The 18,809-nt window shown below is 56.4% G+C and overlaps 1 protein-coding gene across 6 annotated transcripts in view; it reads right to left on the bottom strand.

The window, feature by feature from the left end:
* The window catches only part of FMNL3 (formin like 3), a 51,767-nt gene that overhangs the window by 2,103 nt on the left and 30,855 nt on the right, over positions 1-18,809 (bottom strand). For 3 of the 6 annotated variants that reach the window (XM_032420325.1, XM_032420326.1, XM_032420328.1), the window contains exons 3-24: positions 17,768-17,848; positions 17,411-17,487; positions 14,235-14,318; positions 11,394-11,546; positions 10,046-10,154; positions 9,796-9,872; positions 9,350-9,443; positions 7,973-8,047; positions 7,069-7,179; positions 6,609-6,758; positions 6,129-6,230; positions 4,815-5,094; positions 4,298-4,366; positions 4,081-4,205; positions 3,686-3,888; positions 2,686-2,920; positions 2,505-2,573; positions 2,321-2,401; positions 2,103-2,232; positions 1,288-1,448; positions 701-802; positions 276-368 (exon numbers count right to left, since the gene is read on the bottom strand). In XM_032420325.1, the coding sequence (XP_032276216.1) occupies positions 276-368; positions 701-802; positions 1,288-1,448; positions 2,103-2,232; positions 2,321-2,401; positions 2,505-2,573; positions 2,686-2,920; positions 3,686-3,888; positions 4,081-4,205; positions 4,298-4,366; positions 4,815-5,094; positions 6,129-6,230; positions 6,609-6,758; positions 7,069-7,179; positions 7,973-8,047; positions 9,350-9,443; positions 9,796-9,872; positions 10,046-10,154; positions 11,394-11,546; positions 14,235-14,318; positions 17,411-17,487; positions 17,768-17,848 (2,661 nt within the window). The remainder of the gene's footprint in view (positions 1-275; positions 369-700; positions 803-1,287; positions 1,449-2,102; positions 2,233-2,320; positions 2,402-2,504; positions 2,574-2,685; positions 2,921-3,685; positions 3,889-4,080; positions 4,206-4,297; positions 4,367-4,814; positions 5,095-6,128; positions 6,231-6,608; positions 6,759-7,068; positions 7,180-7,972; positions 8,048-9,349; positions 9,444-9,795; positions 9,873-10,045; positions 10,155-11,393; positions 11,547-14,234; positions 14,319-17,410; positions 17,488-17,767; positions 17,849-18,809) is intronic. The other 3 variants (XM_032420329.1, XM_032420330.1, XM_032420327.1) reach the window with 2 other exon arrangements.

Here is an 18,809-nt window from a genome sequence, read left to right as displayed (position 1 = left end):
CTAGGGCCGAGCATTGGAGGGGAAGGGAGTCATCACTAGCCTACCATGGGGCTGGTTCCTGCCTGAAGATGCAGTCTGAGGACGCCCTTAATTGTACACAGCAGCCCACCCCTGATCATTGCCTAGGAATCCCCTCCCAAAGCCCCTCTCCCCATCCCTTTAGACTCCAGCCTCAGACCCTCTGGGTGGTCTCTGGGCTCCAGTTTTCCGTCTCTCGAGTTCTCTCTCCACCCCTTCATCCTCTCCTCCAGGCCCCAGCTCTTGGTCCCACCCACCTTGGCATCCAGTTTCTTGGCTTCCTGAGCCAGCTGCTTCTCCCGCATTACCTCCTCCTGCTTCTTTCTAGCTTCGTTCTCTTGTTCTGCTTCCTAAGAACCATGGTGGGGGTGGGGCAGTGAGGCTCACACAGGCTGTGAGGGGAGGGGCTGACACCGAGGGTGGAGAATGGGTGGTAGTGGGACCAGCAACCCCAGGTGGCCACCCTCTGGAGGGGCACTTCCTGCCCTGAACAATGACAGGAAGGGCCTGGGCCCCCACCCTGCCCACCAGTTCACAGCTGAGAGGCCTGTGGCCAGCTTCCATTGCTCCCTCCCAGGCCTCCGAGGAGGAGACAGAAAAGGCCCAGACTTGGAGCCCAGCCCTCCCTCTCCCTACCAATTTTCTCTCAGACTCCTTTTTCAAAAGCCTCTCTTCCGCTCACCTTGTAAGAACGAATGAATCGGACAAATACTGGGAAGAATACAGACGGGGGTGTGGTCTTGGGACTCTCGCCGAAGTAGCGCACGACTGCATTATAGGCCTCCTGGGGAAGGGGTGGACAGAAGGGCTCGGTCTGGCAGAGAAGCACAAGCCTGGCTCTCCAGCAGGGCTTGGGGCCAAAGGAGGAAACCCAGCAGCCCGCAGCCCCTGTGGGATGCAAAAGAACCCGGGGCTCCCAACGCTCCTTAGGGTATGTCCCCAGGGGCGGCTGCTGGCCACGCCCAAAGCCCCCTCTCCCCCACATACAGCCAGCCAACCAGGCGGTAAAGGTTCTTCGGTCCAGGGGTGCCTGGGTGGCACAGTCAGTTAAGCTCTGATCATGATGTCAGGGTCGTGATCTCAGGGTCTACTTCAGTCTCTCTCTCCCCCTCTCCCTCTGCCCCTCCTCCCTGCATGTGCTTGCTCTCTCTCTCTCTCTCACATAAATAAATCTTAAAGTCCTCTGGCCCAAGAACCAGAACAAAGCCCATGTAGAGGGACACAGCGCCTTGGCCCTGGCCGGCCCCGACTGCCGGCCCCCTTGGCCACCTCAGCCGTCCTGGCGTCGCGCTGCAGCTTGTCCAGCCCGCCTTCGCTGGTGCTGAGGAAGTTCCGAAGGACGCTGTTGTCGTGTATGCTGCATTCCCGCCGAATCAGCTCCATGCCCCGGCCCAGCTCCTTCACGTCTAGCAGCACGTTCTCCAGGGACACTGTGGTCACCAGAGCCTGGGCTGAGGCCTGCTCAGTGGCCGACATGCCCCCCTCCCGGCCCGGGGCCACATAGAACTTGGCCCTCCCCATCAGCAGGGGCTCCCTCAGGTTCTCGTGCCCCTGCTTCCTGAGCCGTCAGTGGACACAGAGAAGGACACACGCAGCCAACGGGGCCCTCGCAGAGGTAAGGAAAAGGAATGGGGGCTGTGAGCTCATGACCCCAAAGTGCAAGGCGGCACAGGAAGGCAAACCAGAGAGACTGCTGGGCTCCAAAATGGAGCCGCCTCAGGCCTGGGGCAGAAATGTCAGCTGCCTTATGTCTGTGGGGGCTTCACGGTTTTTCTAGGCCCTTCACAGGCATCACAGAGACGCAGTCTCCAGGGCCGCCCAGGGCGTTGGGAGTGAAGAGCCACTGGTGCTCACTGCCTGCTCCCACGGCACCCCGGCGCGAAGGGCTGGGCCAGGCGGGCGCCTGCAGGAAGGCTCCCCCTGGGGGAGCCCCTACCCATGGCCCCAGCGGAAAGCTTTGAAGTGGCCAGAAAGGAGATAACAAAAGCCAGAAACCAAGGGACCCAAGTGTTCCCTCTCCCAAGCTTCCTGGGATTGTCCCGGGCTACACACGAGGGCAGGCTCACCAGGCCAGGCTCCCTCACCTGCCGCGGCCTTCTCCACGAAGTGGAGCTCATGCCAGAAGTTGGCCAGGTCTGGGTATTTCTCCTTCACCGTCAAGGCGATGAAATGCAGCAGGGTCATCTTCCTGTCAGTGGACTTGGTGTCCAGCAGCTGGAAGGGGGGGCACGGGGTGGTGAGAGAGGGCCGAACGCCATGGCTCCTCAGGCTTCCCGGCCCCGGGTCGCCCCCACCGTCTTACCAGATCCAGGCTCTGGAGCTTGAAGCCGTACACAGCTCCTCGCTTGCTGCTGTTCATATAGTTCCCCAGTGCAAGTATGATCTGTCCAAAAGATGCACGGGAGGAGGTCAGGCCAGGCCCCGCGGGCTCTTTCCTCCACCCGGGCCCGGGCCCACGGGCGCGGGCCTCCGCAACCTCTCCCCACCTCCAACATCTGCTTCAGCTTCTGTGAGGACTTGACAGAGGCAGACGCTGCAATGATGGCGTTGAGTTGCTGGAAGGCAAGACGAAGAGCTGCGTCAGCCCAGGCCGGGATGGGGAGAAGTTGGCCCGACGGGGCCGGCAGGGGAGGGGAGCAGCAGGTGGGGGGCGGGCGGGGGCTGTACCGGCGTGAGCATCTGCAGGTTGTCCTGGAAGTTGCCCAGGAAGGCCATGCCGGCCATGCGCTGGGTCAGCCGCTCCACCTTGCTGAAGAGCAGCATGAAGCGGTCCTCGGCCGCCAGCTCGTCCAGGGGCTGCCGCTCCCGCTCGTACTGCCGCAGCAGCTTCACCTCGGCCTCCGTGGGCAGGAAGCGCATCAGGCACTCCACGAAGTCCACGGGCAGCGTCTGGAGGTCAAACCTGCGGAGGAGGAAGGAGCCAGCTCAGGTCTTGCATGTGCCCGTGATCCATCCCCCCTTTATTCTCCAGCTCTTGGAAGGCCTGAGGGTGGGGTCTGTGAGCAGGACGCAGCCAGAGGCAGAGGGCCCATCGCCTCATCCGTCACAGCGTGAGCAACAATCCTAGGGGAACATTCCACGGCCTGTTTTAAAACCCTTCAGTGTCTTCCCTCTACCCCCAGGGAGAAATCTTAATACCTGAACGTGGTTTATGAGGCTCAGCCTGCAGGACTTCTGCCCACCTGTGTTTACCCTGTCTCTTCTACTCTCCTCCTACACTGAAGTCTGAGTTGATTTTCAGTACCTAGGGCATCATGCTTCTCCCTCCAGGCCCTGAAATGGACTTCATACACTTCCTCAGGTCAGGTTGCAGGTGAGACCTCACCTCCTCCCGGCAGCATTCCCTGATCCCCAAGCTCAGCTACCTGGCCTGCTCTGTTCCCCCAAAGCTGCCTATACCTCCACCACCTTGGTGGTTATCACCCAGTGCTACCGGACTGTTCCCCCGAGACTGGCAGCAACGTGAGTGAAGGTTTGGGCTGAATCCCCCGCACCCCCCACAGTCCCTGGCACACAGCACAGATGCATTAAGTTCTGGCCAAACCAGGGGATGACTGAGGGGTGTGAGATGGCTCTGTTGATGCCCTGGAATCCAGGAAGGCCAGGATCCTAGGTGAACTGGGTTGCCAACTGACTGGGACCAGGGCAAGGTCAGCAGGAGCCTCACGTGTGGATGGCCCTGCAGATCTCCTCGGCAGAGCGGCCAGCCTTGCGTAGGGTGATGGCTAGATTCTTGGCACGATTGGCTTCCAACAGGGTCACCTTGCTGGCGGCCTTTTGTGCTGTCTTGTTCTTAGAGCAGATGAGGTCAAGGGCAGGGCCCTGGGCTTTCGTCTTGAACAGTTCTTCAAATTTGTCCAGGTCTAGGTCCTGGCAGGGGTTGGCGAGAAGGGAAAACACGGTGGCCTACCCTACTAGAAGACCCCTGGCAGCACGCCCAGCATCTGTTCAGCTCTGGCACATGGATGCCTGGGTCTGAGGGTGTTTCCAAGGCCAGGAGATCTGGCTAAAAGCACGGTCTCGTCCCCAGCCCTCTACCCCACCCCTAAGGGCTCCTGCTACCTCCAAGATCTTCTCATCGTCAAGTTCACTGAAGACAGTGCCACTGATCTGGTTGGGTTTCAGTGCTGTCCAGTTGAAGACAGGCAGCCGGAACTTGGTCTTGATAGGTTTCTTGATGCGAATGGCTAAATTTGGAAGGAAGATCGGTGAGGCGCTGGGGCTAAGGACACTCTCCCTACGTCCCACTAGCCCTGCCCAGAGCCCTGGGGGGACTCACCTGACAGGCCTACTGTCAACACCACAGAGGGAGCAGCGCCAGGGAGAGGTGGGGCTGGGGGACACTTGTCTGGGGGAAAAGAAATGCCACGGTGACCCAGGGCCCAAAGACTCTCCAGAGAGCCCTTCCCCGATGCCACCCCACCTGTCCACAAAGTCTCTTGGGGAAAGAGGATGCGTGAACTCCCTGCCCCTCTGGTTCCCAGGGGTCCTAGCTCTGGTGGGGCAGGTCTCGTCGGCCTCTGGCCCACTGTCTCCTGCTCTGGTCTAAGCCCTCTCCGTGGCCATCCTCAGAGGAATCAGGAGCGGCACCTTTATGATCCTTAGAACAGACCCCTGTCTGCCCTGAGATAACCCCTTCCCCAGTAACCTGAGCCTCCCTCAGATTCTCGTCCTCCCTCAAGCCTTTCCCACCCGACTTATCCTTCCACCCACATCCCTGCCTTCTCCCTAAGGGAGGCACTGCTGCCTGGGGTTTTGGTGTGGCCCTGAGATGGGGCTCCCATGGTCCTCCTCACCTGGTAACGGGGGTGGGGGCGGGGGCAGGGGAGGAGCTGGCGGCGGGGGCAGAGGCAGGGCCTCCTCGGGCGGCGGGGCTGGAGCCAGGAGGTCCAGATCGGAGGGCAGCATGGCCTCACTCAGCTCTGCGGGGCCTATCCGGGCCAGGGCCTCGCTGCCCGCGGACTCCGGGCCCTGCGCCCCAGGCTCCAAGTGGCATCGGCGCTGGAAGGCCTCCTCCTTCTCCTTAATGAGCCGCCGCAGGGTGTGCACCTGGTGGCTCGTGTTCTCATAAGTCTCCTATCGGGGAGACAGTGCCAGTAGGCAAAGGGTAAGTGGAAGGCACAGCCCTTGTTGGCCCTGAGAGTGACACTTCCTGCCCCAGGCTTCTCAGCTGGGGTCTCTGGGAGGGTGCGCAGGGGCAGAGAGCAGCAGGAACGCAGGTGGGGGCCAGGGAGGCTGGACTGCACAGAACGGCACCCTCCAGTGTGCTTCCTCTCGGACCCAGACTTAGACTCACTGGTTCCTCAAGGCCCAGGCCGGAGGCTGCTCCTGGGCACAGCTCCCGGGCCTGCCTCCAGCCTGCCCTCAGCCCTCCGGGCCTCGACTGCTCCCACTGTGTTTGGCCTCATATAATCACTCCGTTGGCAGCCCCCTGTGGACAAGACCCTGCCCTAGCCATCTCTGTATCCTCCACGCTCCCTAGAACAGCACTTCAGACCCTCAGCAGGGGCCTGACAGATGTATATCAAGCCCCTGGTCTCCTGACTTAGGATACCTGGTGGATAGTCCCTGAGCTACTCAGCCTGGCCATTACGCAGGGGAGGGAAAAGCAATAGGAGGGGCCGGTAGGAGGGGGCCTGGACACTGGAGGTGCCTGCGGGCGCCCCACCTGCTCCTACCCTCCTCTGTGTGTGTCCGGCCCACTCGATTCAGTTTCCCTCCCCCAACTAAAAGACGGGGTGAAGTCATCAGCCCACCCTCCTCTGAGTCCCTCAAGTGTGAACCAAGATCTGGATTTTCAAAGACTTGACGTGACTCAAGAAATAAAAGCCAAATAAAAAAAACTATGATTTTCAGATGCATTTCTTATAATAGGATGGAGCTGACTGTATGAAAAAGCAAAGAGATAAAAAATAAATTGATAAGAGATAGAAAGAAAGAAAGAAAGAAAAGAAAGAAAGAAAGAAAGAAAGAAAGAAAGAAAGAAAGAAAGAAAGAAAGAAAAAGAAAGAAAAGAAAAGAAAGAAAGAAAGAAAGAAAGGGAAGGCCAGCTCCCCAGGCCCTGACGCCCAGCACCAGTCAGGGCCTCCCTTCCCCAGATTACTTGGTACCTTGACGCTCTCTAGTTCCTTCTCCCGCTGCAGCAGCTGCTTCTCTAGCTCTGCCACACGCATCATGTTCTCATTCTCTAGGTCCAGAAGCTTCTCCGTGAGCTGCAGGATAGGAAGAGCAGGCCTGGCGCTGGCCCTAAAGCCTGGGCACTTTGCACAGCCTGAACCTCCACCAGGACCTGGACCCAACCCCCGCACCCAGGCCTCCAAAGGCCGTGGAGCCCCATGGCTCCCCTGCATCACTCCCATGGGCCCGGGTCTGAGACCCTGTGAAACAGACCACACCTGACTCTCTCAAGCCTGAGGCCACCTCACGCCCAGTCCTGGAGGTCAGTGTGTGTCCTAATCTGTGGATGACCCAGGGCCTCGGCCAGAGCGTGCCGGGTTCTGCAGCTTCCCTGGCCTCAATCTGGAACTGAGATGGCCCCGTCCTCTCCCCACCCCCAGCGGTAGTTCTGGCAGCAAAAAAGGACTACCTACGTGGGACACGTGCTCCTCCAGCTCCTCCACCTTCTCCAGGGCCACATTCTTGGTCTCCGCGTCCTCCAACAAGCCTCCCACATCAAACACATTGTCCAGGTATGCCTGGATCTGCACCTGCAGCTTCTCGCTCTCTGTGTGCCTTGACTTCTGGGAAGAGCAGACACGGTAGTAGTTGGGGAGGCTCCTGAGAGAGATGTGGTCCTCATCATCTCCATGACCACTTCCTAGAGCATAAGACCCAGGGACTTCCTTCTGCAGCCATGCAGTCTCATCCAGTGGAGCTGCCGATTTAGAGAGCGCCCCCTGCAGGAGGGCCTAAGACCCCGGCCGCAGAAGACAGGAAGGGTTCCAAGAGCATCCACGACTAGGCTCTTGTACAAGAAGAACCCTTCGTGATATGACTAAGCTGGTCCTCTGCCCCTAAGCTCCTCACCTGCGAAGACTCGAGCCAGCTCACCTGCAAGAACTCCTCCAGCCCCAGCTTGGTGAACTCATACTGCAGGTGGACCCGGAAGTTCATGTCCTCTACTGAGTGCACCACGATGTTGATAAACTGCATGCAGGCCACCTGGGGAGAAGCCGCTCAGAGGGTCAGAGGCAGGGAGGGCCAGGAGAGACCGCAGAGCCAGGGTGTTAAAACCGGTATCATTGTGGGGGTAATCAAAGGAGTAAATAAAAAAAGTGAGTCTTTCTGAGAACAATAAAAGTATTTTAACTTAAAAAATATCAAACTTAAGGGGCGCCTGGGTGGCTCAGTCGTTAAGCGTCTGCCTTCGGCTCAGGTCATGATCCCAGGGTCCTGGGATCGAGTCCCACATCAGGCTCCCTGTTCGGTGGGAAGCCTGCTTCTCCCTCTCCGACTCCCCCTGCTTGTGTTCCCTCTCTTGCTGTGTCTCTCTCCGTCAAATAAATAAATAAAATCTTAAAAAAAAAAAAATCAAACTTAAGATTCAGTGTATGGAGACAAGTAAATTACATGAGAAATAGACGGAAATGAAGATACAACGGATTTTGCCTTTGCACATCAGCAGGTATTTCTTGAGACCACACTACGTAACTAAAGACCGAAGGCTGAAGGGAAGAGAAGCTAGAGTAAAAGCTTGGGCAAAGCGAAGCAGCTTGAAAGGATCCCAATCAGGGGCAGTAAGGCCACAAAAAGGGGGAAAGGAGGTGGACCCAAGACACAAAATTGGCATTGTCCTGAAGTTTCTAAAAGCTCTCTGGGGTAGGTGAGTGCACAAGAAGCACTTACTGAGTAGAGAGAATCATTCCAGATTCTGGACAGAATATCAAGATATGCTGTTGGCCTGGGCCTATTCTCGAGGAGCATGGGACCCCGCTGGGCATGCCCAGTTCCTCACCATGAAGTCGATGTTGCTGTCCTCATTCCGGAAATACTCCATCAGCTTCTCAAAGCGGTGTAGTTCCTTGCATACCTGAACAAGCAAACTTTCTCAGTGAGAAACTCTATCCCATGCAGAACCTAAGCCCTTGAGCCCCGCTCCCAGGAACATCAAGACAAAGGGACTGGTTCAGACTAAGCTTAAGCATGACTCTTTCTATGCAAGGAACCATTTGCGACATATAGAAGAAACCCTGTTAGTTTAACAAGCTCTCCAAGTAGAAGAAAGCCTGGGACCTGCCATTACCTTGGGTTACTGGTGTCCCAGTAAAGCCTAGGCCATTAGTCTGGGCTTTAGGTGCCTCTGGGGGTAGGCCAAGGAGAAACACAGTTGCTCAGTTATTGAAGGAAGGAAGGAGGAAGGAGGAAGGTTGGAGGCCATGGCTGAGGTCCTAGTGGGGACAGGAGAGAGGCCAGGGTGCAGGAAAGCCCCTGTGCTGAGAGGGGTCTAGAGACTCCATTGAGCCTCTGCCTTCAAGGAGGAAGAGCCATTTCCTGGCTTGAACAATGGACACTAGGGAAGAGGTCCAAAGAGGAGGAAGGGGTGGGCCCAGCAGCTGCGACTGGATGTCGAGGAATCCTATGTTCAAGCAGATGAAAGTTTCAGAGCCAGGCCCAGAGGCTGGGGAAATTCCAAGTAGGAGCTTCCTCCCCTCACCAATAACAGCCAACAACCCAGGAGGATCCTTGCTTGCCTTCTCCTCCCACCGCAAACACATCTGCCTTGGGTTCTACCAGTGGGTTCTCTGCCTCAGAGCCACCTGGGGGGCCTATTAAAGCACAGGTACTCAGCCCCCCAGGAGTAAGTTTAACAAGATCCTCAGATTCTGATGCATGGCCAGGTTAGCGCCATCGGACTGCAGCCCTCAAGTGAGGGTCTCTTGGGGCGCCTGGGTGGCTCAGTCGTTAAGCGTCTGCCTTCGGCTCAGGTCATGACCCCAGGGCCCTGGGATTGAGCCCCGCATCGGGCTCCCTGCTCAGCGGGGAACCTGCTTCTCTCTCTCTCCCACTCCCCCTGCTTGTGTTCCCTCTCTCGCTGTGTCTCTCTCCGTCAAATAAATAAATAAAATCTTAAAAAAAAAAAAAAGTGAGGGCCTCTTTAGCTGGCTGTTCAGGATCTGTCTTGCCATAAGATCTGGTAAGGCGGAAGTTCTGGTTTTGGTGTTAAGAAAAAAAAAAAAGTAGAGGGGGCAGGCTTCTTAGTTAAGCACAGGATGTTAAAATCATCACTGGGATGTGTGAGATCACAGGAAAGGGTGCTTACCTACCTGGCTCCCCACCTCCTCACCAAACACACACACACACACACACACACACACACACACAGGAGACTGACCTCTTTGAAATTGTCAAAAGCAGCAAGAATGATTTCATGACCTCCCCGCACCAAACACACAGCTGCCAAGAGCTCCAAGACAAGGGCTTTGGTCCTAAGGGGTGAAGAAAAAAGATTAACCCCTTAGCTCCCCACCCTGGCCACCACACAGTTCCCCTCCACAACCAGGCGAGTCCTTTCAGAGTGGAGACAGCCTCACAAGTGAGGGGAGTGGGTTTTGGAAAGAAAGCAGGGGTAGGAAGGCTTGCCCCCTCACTGAGCTGGGCAGACCAGAGGGAAGCCAGGGACACTCCTCCTCCTCCAGCAGAAGGAGCAGAACCAAGGCGCTGACCTAGGCCACCGGTCCCTGAGGCCAGGCAGGCGGGACTTGTTGTCAGGGTCAAGTGGAGCCCAGATCTCCAGAGCCCTGGGCACAGTGGGGAGGAGAGGGGCGGGAAGGAACTCACCTTGGATTCTTGTTGTTGAGACTGAGTGCAATCTCATTGACGGCGTGGGGGTGGGACATGACCAGGTTGAAGCCGTACTGTAACAAGGAAGGAAGACCTTGATGGTGGGAGGGCAGCTCCCTGCTGGATCTCCTTGACTATCGGCCTGCCAGCAAACTCGCCTTTTACAAGCTGGTGCCCTCCCAGCTCTTCTAGTTTGGCAGATGAGGCAGGACAGGCAGAGCATCCGTGGCCAGTGCTGCCCCCTTACCTGATAGTTCATGATGGCTCTGAGGCAAAGGATACAGACGTGGACATCATCCTTCTGGCTCACCAGGCGGGAGTTCTTCAGGGCCCTGCGCCCAGGGAGAGTGCTATACCTGGGGGAGAGGGGGCTGCTGGTGAAGGGTCTAGGAGCAGTCCCCATCACCCGGACAGCAAGTCGCACCTCCGCAGCAGGACAGGGGGACAGGGGACCTTGAACCGACAGCCTCGAGAGTGGTGGGGGAGGTGGGGGCAGGGTGCTCAGCAGTTTTCACCTCTCTGCCACAGGCCTTTGTGAGTAACTACCCGGGATCCCAGCTTTATAATCAGGGCCCAAACCATCCTGAGCCCAGGGGCCCTCCGAAATACAACGGCAGGCGTGCAGGCCTTTCTAGTCCTCAAGATGGATCCAGGGAGACGTTCATCTGAGCCTGTCCTCCTCCTCCTTCCAGTCGCTGCATCTTCCACAAATTCCCTGGGGCCGGAGCATCTTGGCTCCCATCCCACTTCTACATCCCAGAAAGGGCAGAACAGACCCCAAAGGCAATACCAGGGCCAGGGGCTACATCTGGCTTGGCCCCCAGTGATGTTTCATGGAAGAAAGAGGAAGCACAAATGGTGTCCGCTCATGCATGAATGACTAGAATGAGGAGCAGGGTCAGAGGGACAAAAGGAGGCCAGGAGAAAAGCATGGCCACAAGAGGAACACAGACCACAGAAAGGGCCACAGGGCCCAAAGGAGAGCCTCCCTGGGTAGGAGGGGGGGCTCTGAAAAGTCATCTGGTCTATCCACCTGCCTCCGGGCAGGACGGCTCCTAAAATACTGCAAAAAAAAAAAAAAAAAAAAGAACACAAGGCAGGCTTGGAGAGAAAAGGAAGAAGGGAAGGGAAGGCGAGCTGCGGGCAGGTTGGGGGGGAGCTGGTCTCGGAGCAGCTGATGGGGCAGAATGCAGAGCCAGAGGGAAACAGACTTGAGGGCAGGAGCTCATCACCCCGGGAAGACGAGGGAGCTGGATGAGGGCCGGCCCCACCCAAGAGGCCGGCAGGAGTGGCAGAATGAAAAAGAGGAATGGGGAGGGGGAGGCCCTAGAGGGGAGTGTGGAGAGGGGAGAACTGGAACCCCAGATGGGGTGGGCTCAGCCGAGGGCGATGTACTTACCCAGGACAGATTGCTGGGCAGAGTCAAGGAGACAGAGAGGACAGACCAGAGACAGACTGGCAGGCAGAGGGCAAGAGAGCTGAGCCTGGAAGCAAGAGTGGGGGGAGGAGCAATGAGCACTCACCCCCTGGCACCCAAGACCTGGACTGGGGGGCTAGGGTGGGAGGCAGGTGGGCAGAGCAAAGAGCACACATACCGGAGCACAGACTGGCGCGCAGAGCGAGCGAGGCTGTTGGTGAAGGGGGCTGACAGGGCGCTGGGTGGCTGCAGGTCCTCGATGGACCTGCTCCAGGACCGGAGCTTGTCAAATGCACCATCGTCACTACTCTCCAGACCCTCAAAGTCAAACCTGGAGCAGGAAAGGACACACAAGCGCACACACAGGAGAAATTCAGTGCTAAGCCCCCTGGCCGGCCCACCCCTGCCCCGTAGACCTCGAGGGCAATCAGAAGCAAGGATGGCAAGAAGAGAAAGCGGAATTGGGCGGCAGAGACCCAGCCCTGGTCGGGAGAGCCACCCACGCAGGACAAGGGCAGCGGAGGCACAGACAGCAACCAGGAGGGGGATCTGAGGGGATGGGCATGCTGGAAGGGGTGAGCTGCGGCGCCCCGCTGGCCAGGCGACTCCAGCAGTGACCTCTCCATGGGCCCAAAGGGAGACTTTCTGCACTCCCAGCCTTAGATAGCAAGTCTCAGAGAAGCCATGGCTCCCCACGGAGAATCCGCTCTGTGCAAGGGTGTTGGGGAACAGGCCACCGCAGGTCTTGCTGGGTGGCAAACGGCAGTGGCCAAAGGGGCCTCTCAGTGCCCTGAAGGGGCCCGGCTGCTTCTGGATTGGGCTCACAAGGGCAGGTCTGAATGGAAGGGAACGGAGGTCCCAGCCAACCTAGAGTGGGAGACTCCACTAGGTTCAAGAGTACCATGGTCCCATCCCAGCACTGGGTTTTAATGGCTGGGTTTTCCGTGGTTCTACTTGAGACTGCTAGGTTTTCTGGAATAGAGGCTCCCCGGGGGAAGAAATCACAGGTCGAGGGTGTGGACTGGGGACCTTCGTCCCTACAGGAGTTGGGATGGTTTCTCTGTCACTTTCTACTTCTGTGATTGCCACCAGCAATTTGGGAATGTGGCCAGGACAAGGAGGATGGCTTGAGATCACGGGGCATTGTCCTTTATGAAGCCCCACGTCAGGATATACCCACTCTGAGAAACCAGCCCCACTTTTCTTTCCTGTCCTCTTCCCCCAAGTAGGTCATTAAGGACTGAATGAGCATCTCCGACAGGCTCTTCCCCTGAGGAACCTTCTGCTCAGACATTCATAGCCCCAGGGTCAGAGGCATTTCTGAAATAGGAAATGATATCTGCAGGCAACTGAATGTTCCAAAGGAGCAGGGGTAGGCTGCAGAGTCCCGATGCTGAGCTGCTTAATGGGGCTCTCAAGCAAACATCAGAGGAGGCTCCCTGACAGGGAACCTTGCCAGTGGCCCCCCTCAGTCAGTAATTGTATTCCCTAGCGCCAGTCCCGCAGTTTACAGATAAATGCCTTCACCCAGCCTCTGTTTGGCTTCACCCTCTTCCTTTCAACCCTTCCCAAAACACACTTTCTCTCCCCTTCACACCCTCTCCCTGCCCTGAATCTTTCTTTCGAAAACAGAGTCAAAAGCACTGCTGTGGACACTACAATCCTGAGGATCCAGCGTATTTTGGTTTCGAGCAGCTGGGATCTGTTTGCTTTTCGAACGGGATAGATAGGCTTATTTGGAAAAATGATCTGCATCTTTTTACTATAAAAGCTCTGAATTTTTTTTAAAAAATCACTTCAGCAAATGTTTTTCATTTCTTTCTATAAAAAGAGTAGTTTTTAAAGGGAGAGGAGGATCACGAGGCCTGAATTCTGCAGGGATGGGAATGGGGAGTAGGCCACTCTTGGTTTTAAGGGGGGATGACCTGGGAAAAGTGACAGGCCAAACCGAGGAGAGGCGTTAGTTCGAACCCCTAAAGAGCTAAGACTGAAGATCTGCTGGACCAAGGAGAACGGCCGTGGGGTAAGGACAGTCACAACAAAAGTGAAAGCCGAGGTTAGGACTGAGTCCCAGGACTAGGGAGTTCCCCAGGACTCGGGACTTTTGGTGCTAATGTTGGGAAAAGTCACGGGCATACTGGGACGATTGGTCAGCCAAGGGCTGAAGTCTTGGCTCTAAGTCTGAAGCATTCATCGGTCATCACGTGAATGATCAGTATAATCCCTCTTTCCATATATTCAGGCAATTACGGTAGGTTATACCACCTTGAGTAACAATAATTAACAATAAAGCGGCTAGAGCAGTATAGACTTACTGCGTTCCGAACACTACTAGTTGCTTTACACACATTATCATCTCAACCTTACAACAACTCTGGAACATGGATCCCCTTTTCTGTAAGAGGATGCAAATGTGCTTGAGGTCACCCGGATAGTCAAGGACATAACTGAGACCCACAACCAGCTTTGCGGTTGTCGGTCCTTTTCACTACCTCATGCCGCCTTCTCATCTGTACTCCTGTGCTGAGGGACCCGCCCCACCGGATTGAAAAGGGCTCTGAATACTTCATTTTCAGTGTGGGTCAAAGGTCATGCTCACTGCTCCTGGGGCTCTTCTTCAGCAATGACCTGGAGTAACCCTCTCACATCTGGAGACCCAAAGGAGGTTCTTAAAGACTCAACTCTCCAAAGGCAAATGAATCCCACTGGGCGTCTCTCCCAGAAGCCAGGACATTTCCTTGGACTGCTTGCAGCCTGGAGTCTGGATCCTTTGGGTTCTAATCCTGAGCTCCCTTTCCATATCTCCCTCCTTCTGTTCCAGCCACCTGGCCTTCTTCACGGCTCCCAGACATCTCCTTGGCTGCCTGTCCACTCCCACACCACTGCCTGGGCTCTTCCCTCCTGGCCTGGGACGCCTATTCCTGTCTTCACCACTGCAGTCTCACCCTTCCTCAGCAAATCAGAATGGGACTGTGTCCTCCCTCGCCGTCCCCAACCCTAGCCCCAGGGAGGTACTCACATGACCGAACACTGGGCAAAGGACAGGTAATCCACGAGCACGTCCAGGCCTTTGTTTTCATCATTCAGAAACTCCCGCACCCACCTGCCAATAGAGGAAACATAGTGGAGGGGTCTGCTAAAAGCGGGTCGAGGGTGAGAAGGGCGAGAGGCCTCTGACCCAACACCCACTCCTGAATCCTCTAGAACTTAGCACCAGGCTGGAAAAATTCTGAGGTTCAAAACCCATGGCAGACCGATTCTGTGGTCACATCACGGGCCTAGACCTCCACTAGGCCGGGGAGCCAGGGATGGGGATGGGGAAAGGTCCAAGGCCTTCCAATACCACGTCAGCCACACAAGCTTTCAGGAAGTCTCTCCTAAATGGCCAGGGCCCTGGCTCAATCATTTACGTGTCCTTGGTGTCTAGCACAAGACCGAGTGTGCTGTCCCTGCCTGATGTTTATTGGCAAAATTGTGGGGACATGGGGAGGTTGACCAAGAGCATTTACCACAGGCCCTCGTACCTAACAAGGGCTAGCACGTCTCCAGCTGGACTGAAGTCTCCGTCGAAAGACAGGCAAGAAAGGTCAAAGAGAGCTCTGGAACAGAGACATGCTGGACCAAAGGGCCCTTCCACCAAGTTCAGAGAAAGATAGTCTGGGCCACAGTGAGCAAAGAGGGATATGTGGGAGTTGTGTGTTTGGTCAGGGTGAGTTTGACAGAATAGGAAAAGGATGGGGGAACAGTCAGGGACTCAAGTAACTCCCTGAAGACTTAGGCCCCTTCAGCCAGAGAGGCAGGAAGGTGGACAACAAAGACCGTAAAGACAATGGACCCTGGCATTTCCACCCTTCTGCCTTCAGGCCGCTTGGCCTGAGATATCCCTGGAAGGAAATTCAAGAGCCGATCCCAGGAGGGCTGTTACAGGACAGGTTCATTCCATGGCACAGAGCAACATAAAACTCTCAGGATAAAACCCCGACTCTCCTCAGTGCTCTGTTCCCTTGGATGTCTGGGGGTCTTTATAGGCTGCTGCCCCCAACAGCCCTGCAGGGCCGCCTCTCCCCCGCAGCTGGAACACCAGCGCCATGTTTGCTGGCCACACCCTGGGACACAGTGAGAGGCTGGGCCGGAGCACCAGGCTCAGCTGAGGCTGACTGACACCGGAGCTGCCTGAAGTTAGCTTCCTCTCTGGGGGCCGACAGGCCTCCCGTTTCCTGTCTGTCTGCTCTCCAGCTCCCCACCCCCTTCTCATTTCCTGTCTGAGTCTACACTGCTATTTTCGGGATCTTGACACTTTGAGGAGAGGTTAAAGGGCACTTCGGCAAGGCAGAGAAACCAATACAAACCAGAGGGAGGAGGAGCTGGTGAGGCTCTGGAATCCCACTTCCCAGCCTGCCCCGCGCCAGGGCCTGAGTTCCCATTGGGCTGCCCCTACACAACGAGCTTCGGCAGGCCCTGGGGCTGATCAGGCTGTGACAGAAGCAGGATCCTCCTCTCCCCACCTTGCCCTGGGCTCCTACCACCCCGGAGCACCCACACCCCGGCCTGACAGCCTCACAAACTCTTCCTGCCTAGAAATCTGGGAAGGAGCCTGGTCCTCCCCCACAACTGCCCAGAGAAGCCACAGTTCAGACGACAGGAGCTCCTAAAATGCCAGACACGAAGCTGTTCCCTGGGAACCAAGGGCCAGGTCCAGACCTCTAACTTGTGTGCCAACTGCCAAGAGGCCCCGGGCCTGGGAACCATGCTGCTCTCGCCCCAGCTCCTGGCCAGTGGCCAGAGAGGCAGGCACCAGGTGGAAGGGGTGAGCAGAGGGGAGTGTCACACACGGCTCTGTGGCCCTCTTCTGAGAAGAACAGGCTCCCATCCTCATGCGGCAAGACCTACTAAGAAAGAAAGGGGGGCCTGAGAGGGAGGGGAGTAGTGGAAGGCCCTGCGGGGTGGCGTGCAGGGTGGTAGGTGGGATTTGGAGTCGCCATCTGTTTCACCCCCCCCCACCCCCCACAAACACACAGGGTAGCTGAGGAGGCCCTGCCACTCCTTCTGTGAGGATTCACCAAATACAGCTGCAGGCTGGGTTTCACGTTTGCTAGCATGTCAGCTTTCACTCTGGTTCACGGAAGAGGTGTGGAAGCCAATTCTGGCCACCGAGCACAGCTGCTGAGGCCAGGAACTATCCCTTTCCTGTTCTCTCCGGTGCCATTTCCCCCGTGACTGCTACTGTGGCGGCTGGGGGCACACAGGTAGCCTCTGTAAGAGCCCCAGGCGGGCCTGGCCTGGTGTGGACAAGCGGGCGGTCGCCACGGGCAGGAGGGGAAAGGCAGATGATGTCATTCGGCTCTTTCCACCCCTGCTCTCAGGAAGCCCAGGACCCTGGGGATGGCCCCTGCCCAGCCTCCCCCACCCCCACCCCCGGCTCGGCTTCTCACTCACGCAAGCTCTCAGTATTTGTGCCCGGCCCCTCGGTCAGGATGGTAGCCCCGCCTGCAGTCCTCCATCAGGTTTCCCTCACTCTCCTTTGTGTACACTCTCTCTCACTTTCACTACATATGCTCTGACTGGTTACAGTTTTATAAAACCAAGACCACTGGCATCTGTCCCTGTACCTTAGGCATTAGCCTGCGGCCTGTTCAGCAAGTTCTGGTTCCCTACTCAGAGACTAGCAAACAAGACTCACGCCGTTCCTAGGGACCCTGTCAATGGGCCGGCAGTACCAGGGTCTGCAGATACAGAAGACGTTCAGTTCCTGGTCCCCGCCACCTTAGATCGACTTTCTTGGTGCCCTAGGAAGCTGCTTCTGCTCAGGAACTACGACTGTCTTAGAATCAAGAAAATAGTCTTGTGGGCACCAAACAGTCCAGGAACGAGGTCTCAGCTACCTGATGCAATGTGCTCCCCCGGCCCCAGCACGCTCTGGGCCTCCCTTGGCCCAGCCCCAGGCCACAGGCAGACTTGAGTCTCAGCTGCGATGGGAGAGACTTCTACTTAAAGCCACAGGCTGAAGACCCCAGGAGGGGCCCCAAGCTTGCCAGCAGCTGGCAGAGCTGAAAGGGAGAGAAGCCAGAAAAAGAACAGTCTGAAGCTCCGGGGAACCAAAAGCCGTTCAAGGGGCGACTGTGCCTCACAGCAGGGAGATAAACAAGCCACCCATCCTCAGAGGTCGCCGGATCCTGATGGCCGATTCCGACTCACCCAATGTGGTTGGTACGAAGTGAGATCTCCAGCTCCCTCAGTACTTTGGTTGACTCCTGCACTCTCCTCCTGAACTTCTGTAAACAGGGAATTTCCTGTCACTATTGGCAGCCCCCGATCCAACTTTATAGTACAAACAAAAGGGGTAGAAAAGGAAAGGGAGGGGACACAAGAGGGCAGCTACAAGCCTTCCCTCTATTAGGAGCCAGCCACTCCAGGCCCATGGCCTCCGAACCCAGAAACCCAACTCCCATTGCTCAGAAGCAGACGTCCCACCCCAAGTCACAGGGGTTGCCCCCCAAACCCCACAGGACTATAACGGGCAACAAGGTGGGGCCTCCCTGCCTCACACTTCACCTTCCGGGTTACGCTGGGGTCCAAGAAGCTCTGGAGTTTCTGGATGTAAGTGTGGGGAGGATTCTTCACCTGGAACCGTTCCTGTGAGGGAAACACGCGTGTGCGCACAGACACCCAGAGTTCTGAGGACAGCGTTGAGGAAGTCGAACCCTCATGGTGTTCACTGTGAGGGGACCCAGCCTCCTAAAGTTGTCAGCTGGCCCTTAACATCATCCAAACCAAAGGTTCTCTTCCTTGGCTGATTTTCAGACGCTTCTCATCTACTGCCATCTTCCCCTTCTCCGATTAGTGATCTCTGAGCCTAAAATATTTTTCTATGTTGGAAATTATTTTAAGAGCCTGTTGCTTGCGAAGGTGTGGGGATTAAAGAGCTGGGAACGGCACCCAAAATAAAGATACAACTTAGAAGTGGTCTTCACTGCCTAGCTAACTGATGGCCCGGGATTAGGAGGGCCATGGAGAGAGGAGCTAGGCCTTGTAGAATGCAACTGCGTCAGCCCTGAACCCAGACTTGGGATCGGACCAGCTTCGCAGCACTAACACATTCAGGCTACAAACACACATTCTGTTCCTTGCCCAGACCCCAGGCCCCGACAACCCAGGCAACCTCAAATGCTAAACCTGCTTTTGGCGAGGTCATCCCTCGATCCCCTTCCACGAAGACCATGGGACCACGCCCTCCCCATTTTGGTCCAACCCCTGCATTAGACCCAAGGGAAAACTCTTAAGCATTCTGATCCTGTTAGGGCCTTCACAACTGAGATATCTGAAGAGTTGGAGGGCAGGGGTGCTGCAAAGGGTTCAGGGAGAATGATCTAATGTTAGGAAGTAGAGCTTAAACACAAAATGAAAGAAAAAAGAAAGGTGTGAGAAACAGTCAAAATTACGTGACCTGGAAAAGACTGGGAGATCATCAATTAAAGAAACTCAGTACCAACAAGCTACTGTTCTCCAACCCCCTTGCAGGAGCTCACCATGTTCACCAGCTCTGCTTAAGGCAGAACACGAGGAAACGGGCCTTCCCTGGAGAGGAAGGGACCCG

Source organism: Phoca vitulina, unplaced genomic scaffold, assembly GCF_004348235.1.
Source record: "Phoca vitulina isolate PV1807 unplaced genomic scaffold, GSC_HSeal_1.0 scaffold23, whole genome shotgun sequence".
Classification (NCBI taxonomy): Eukaryota; Metazoa; Chordata; class Mammalia; order Carnivora; family Phocidae; genus Phoca; species Phoca vitulina.
The sequence above is the reverse complement of the archived record's forward strand: the minus strand, read 5'-3'. Positions and strand labels throughout refer to the sequence as shown.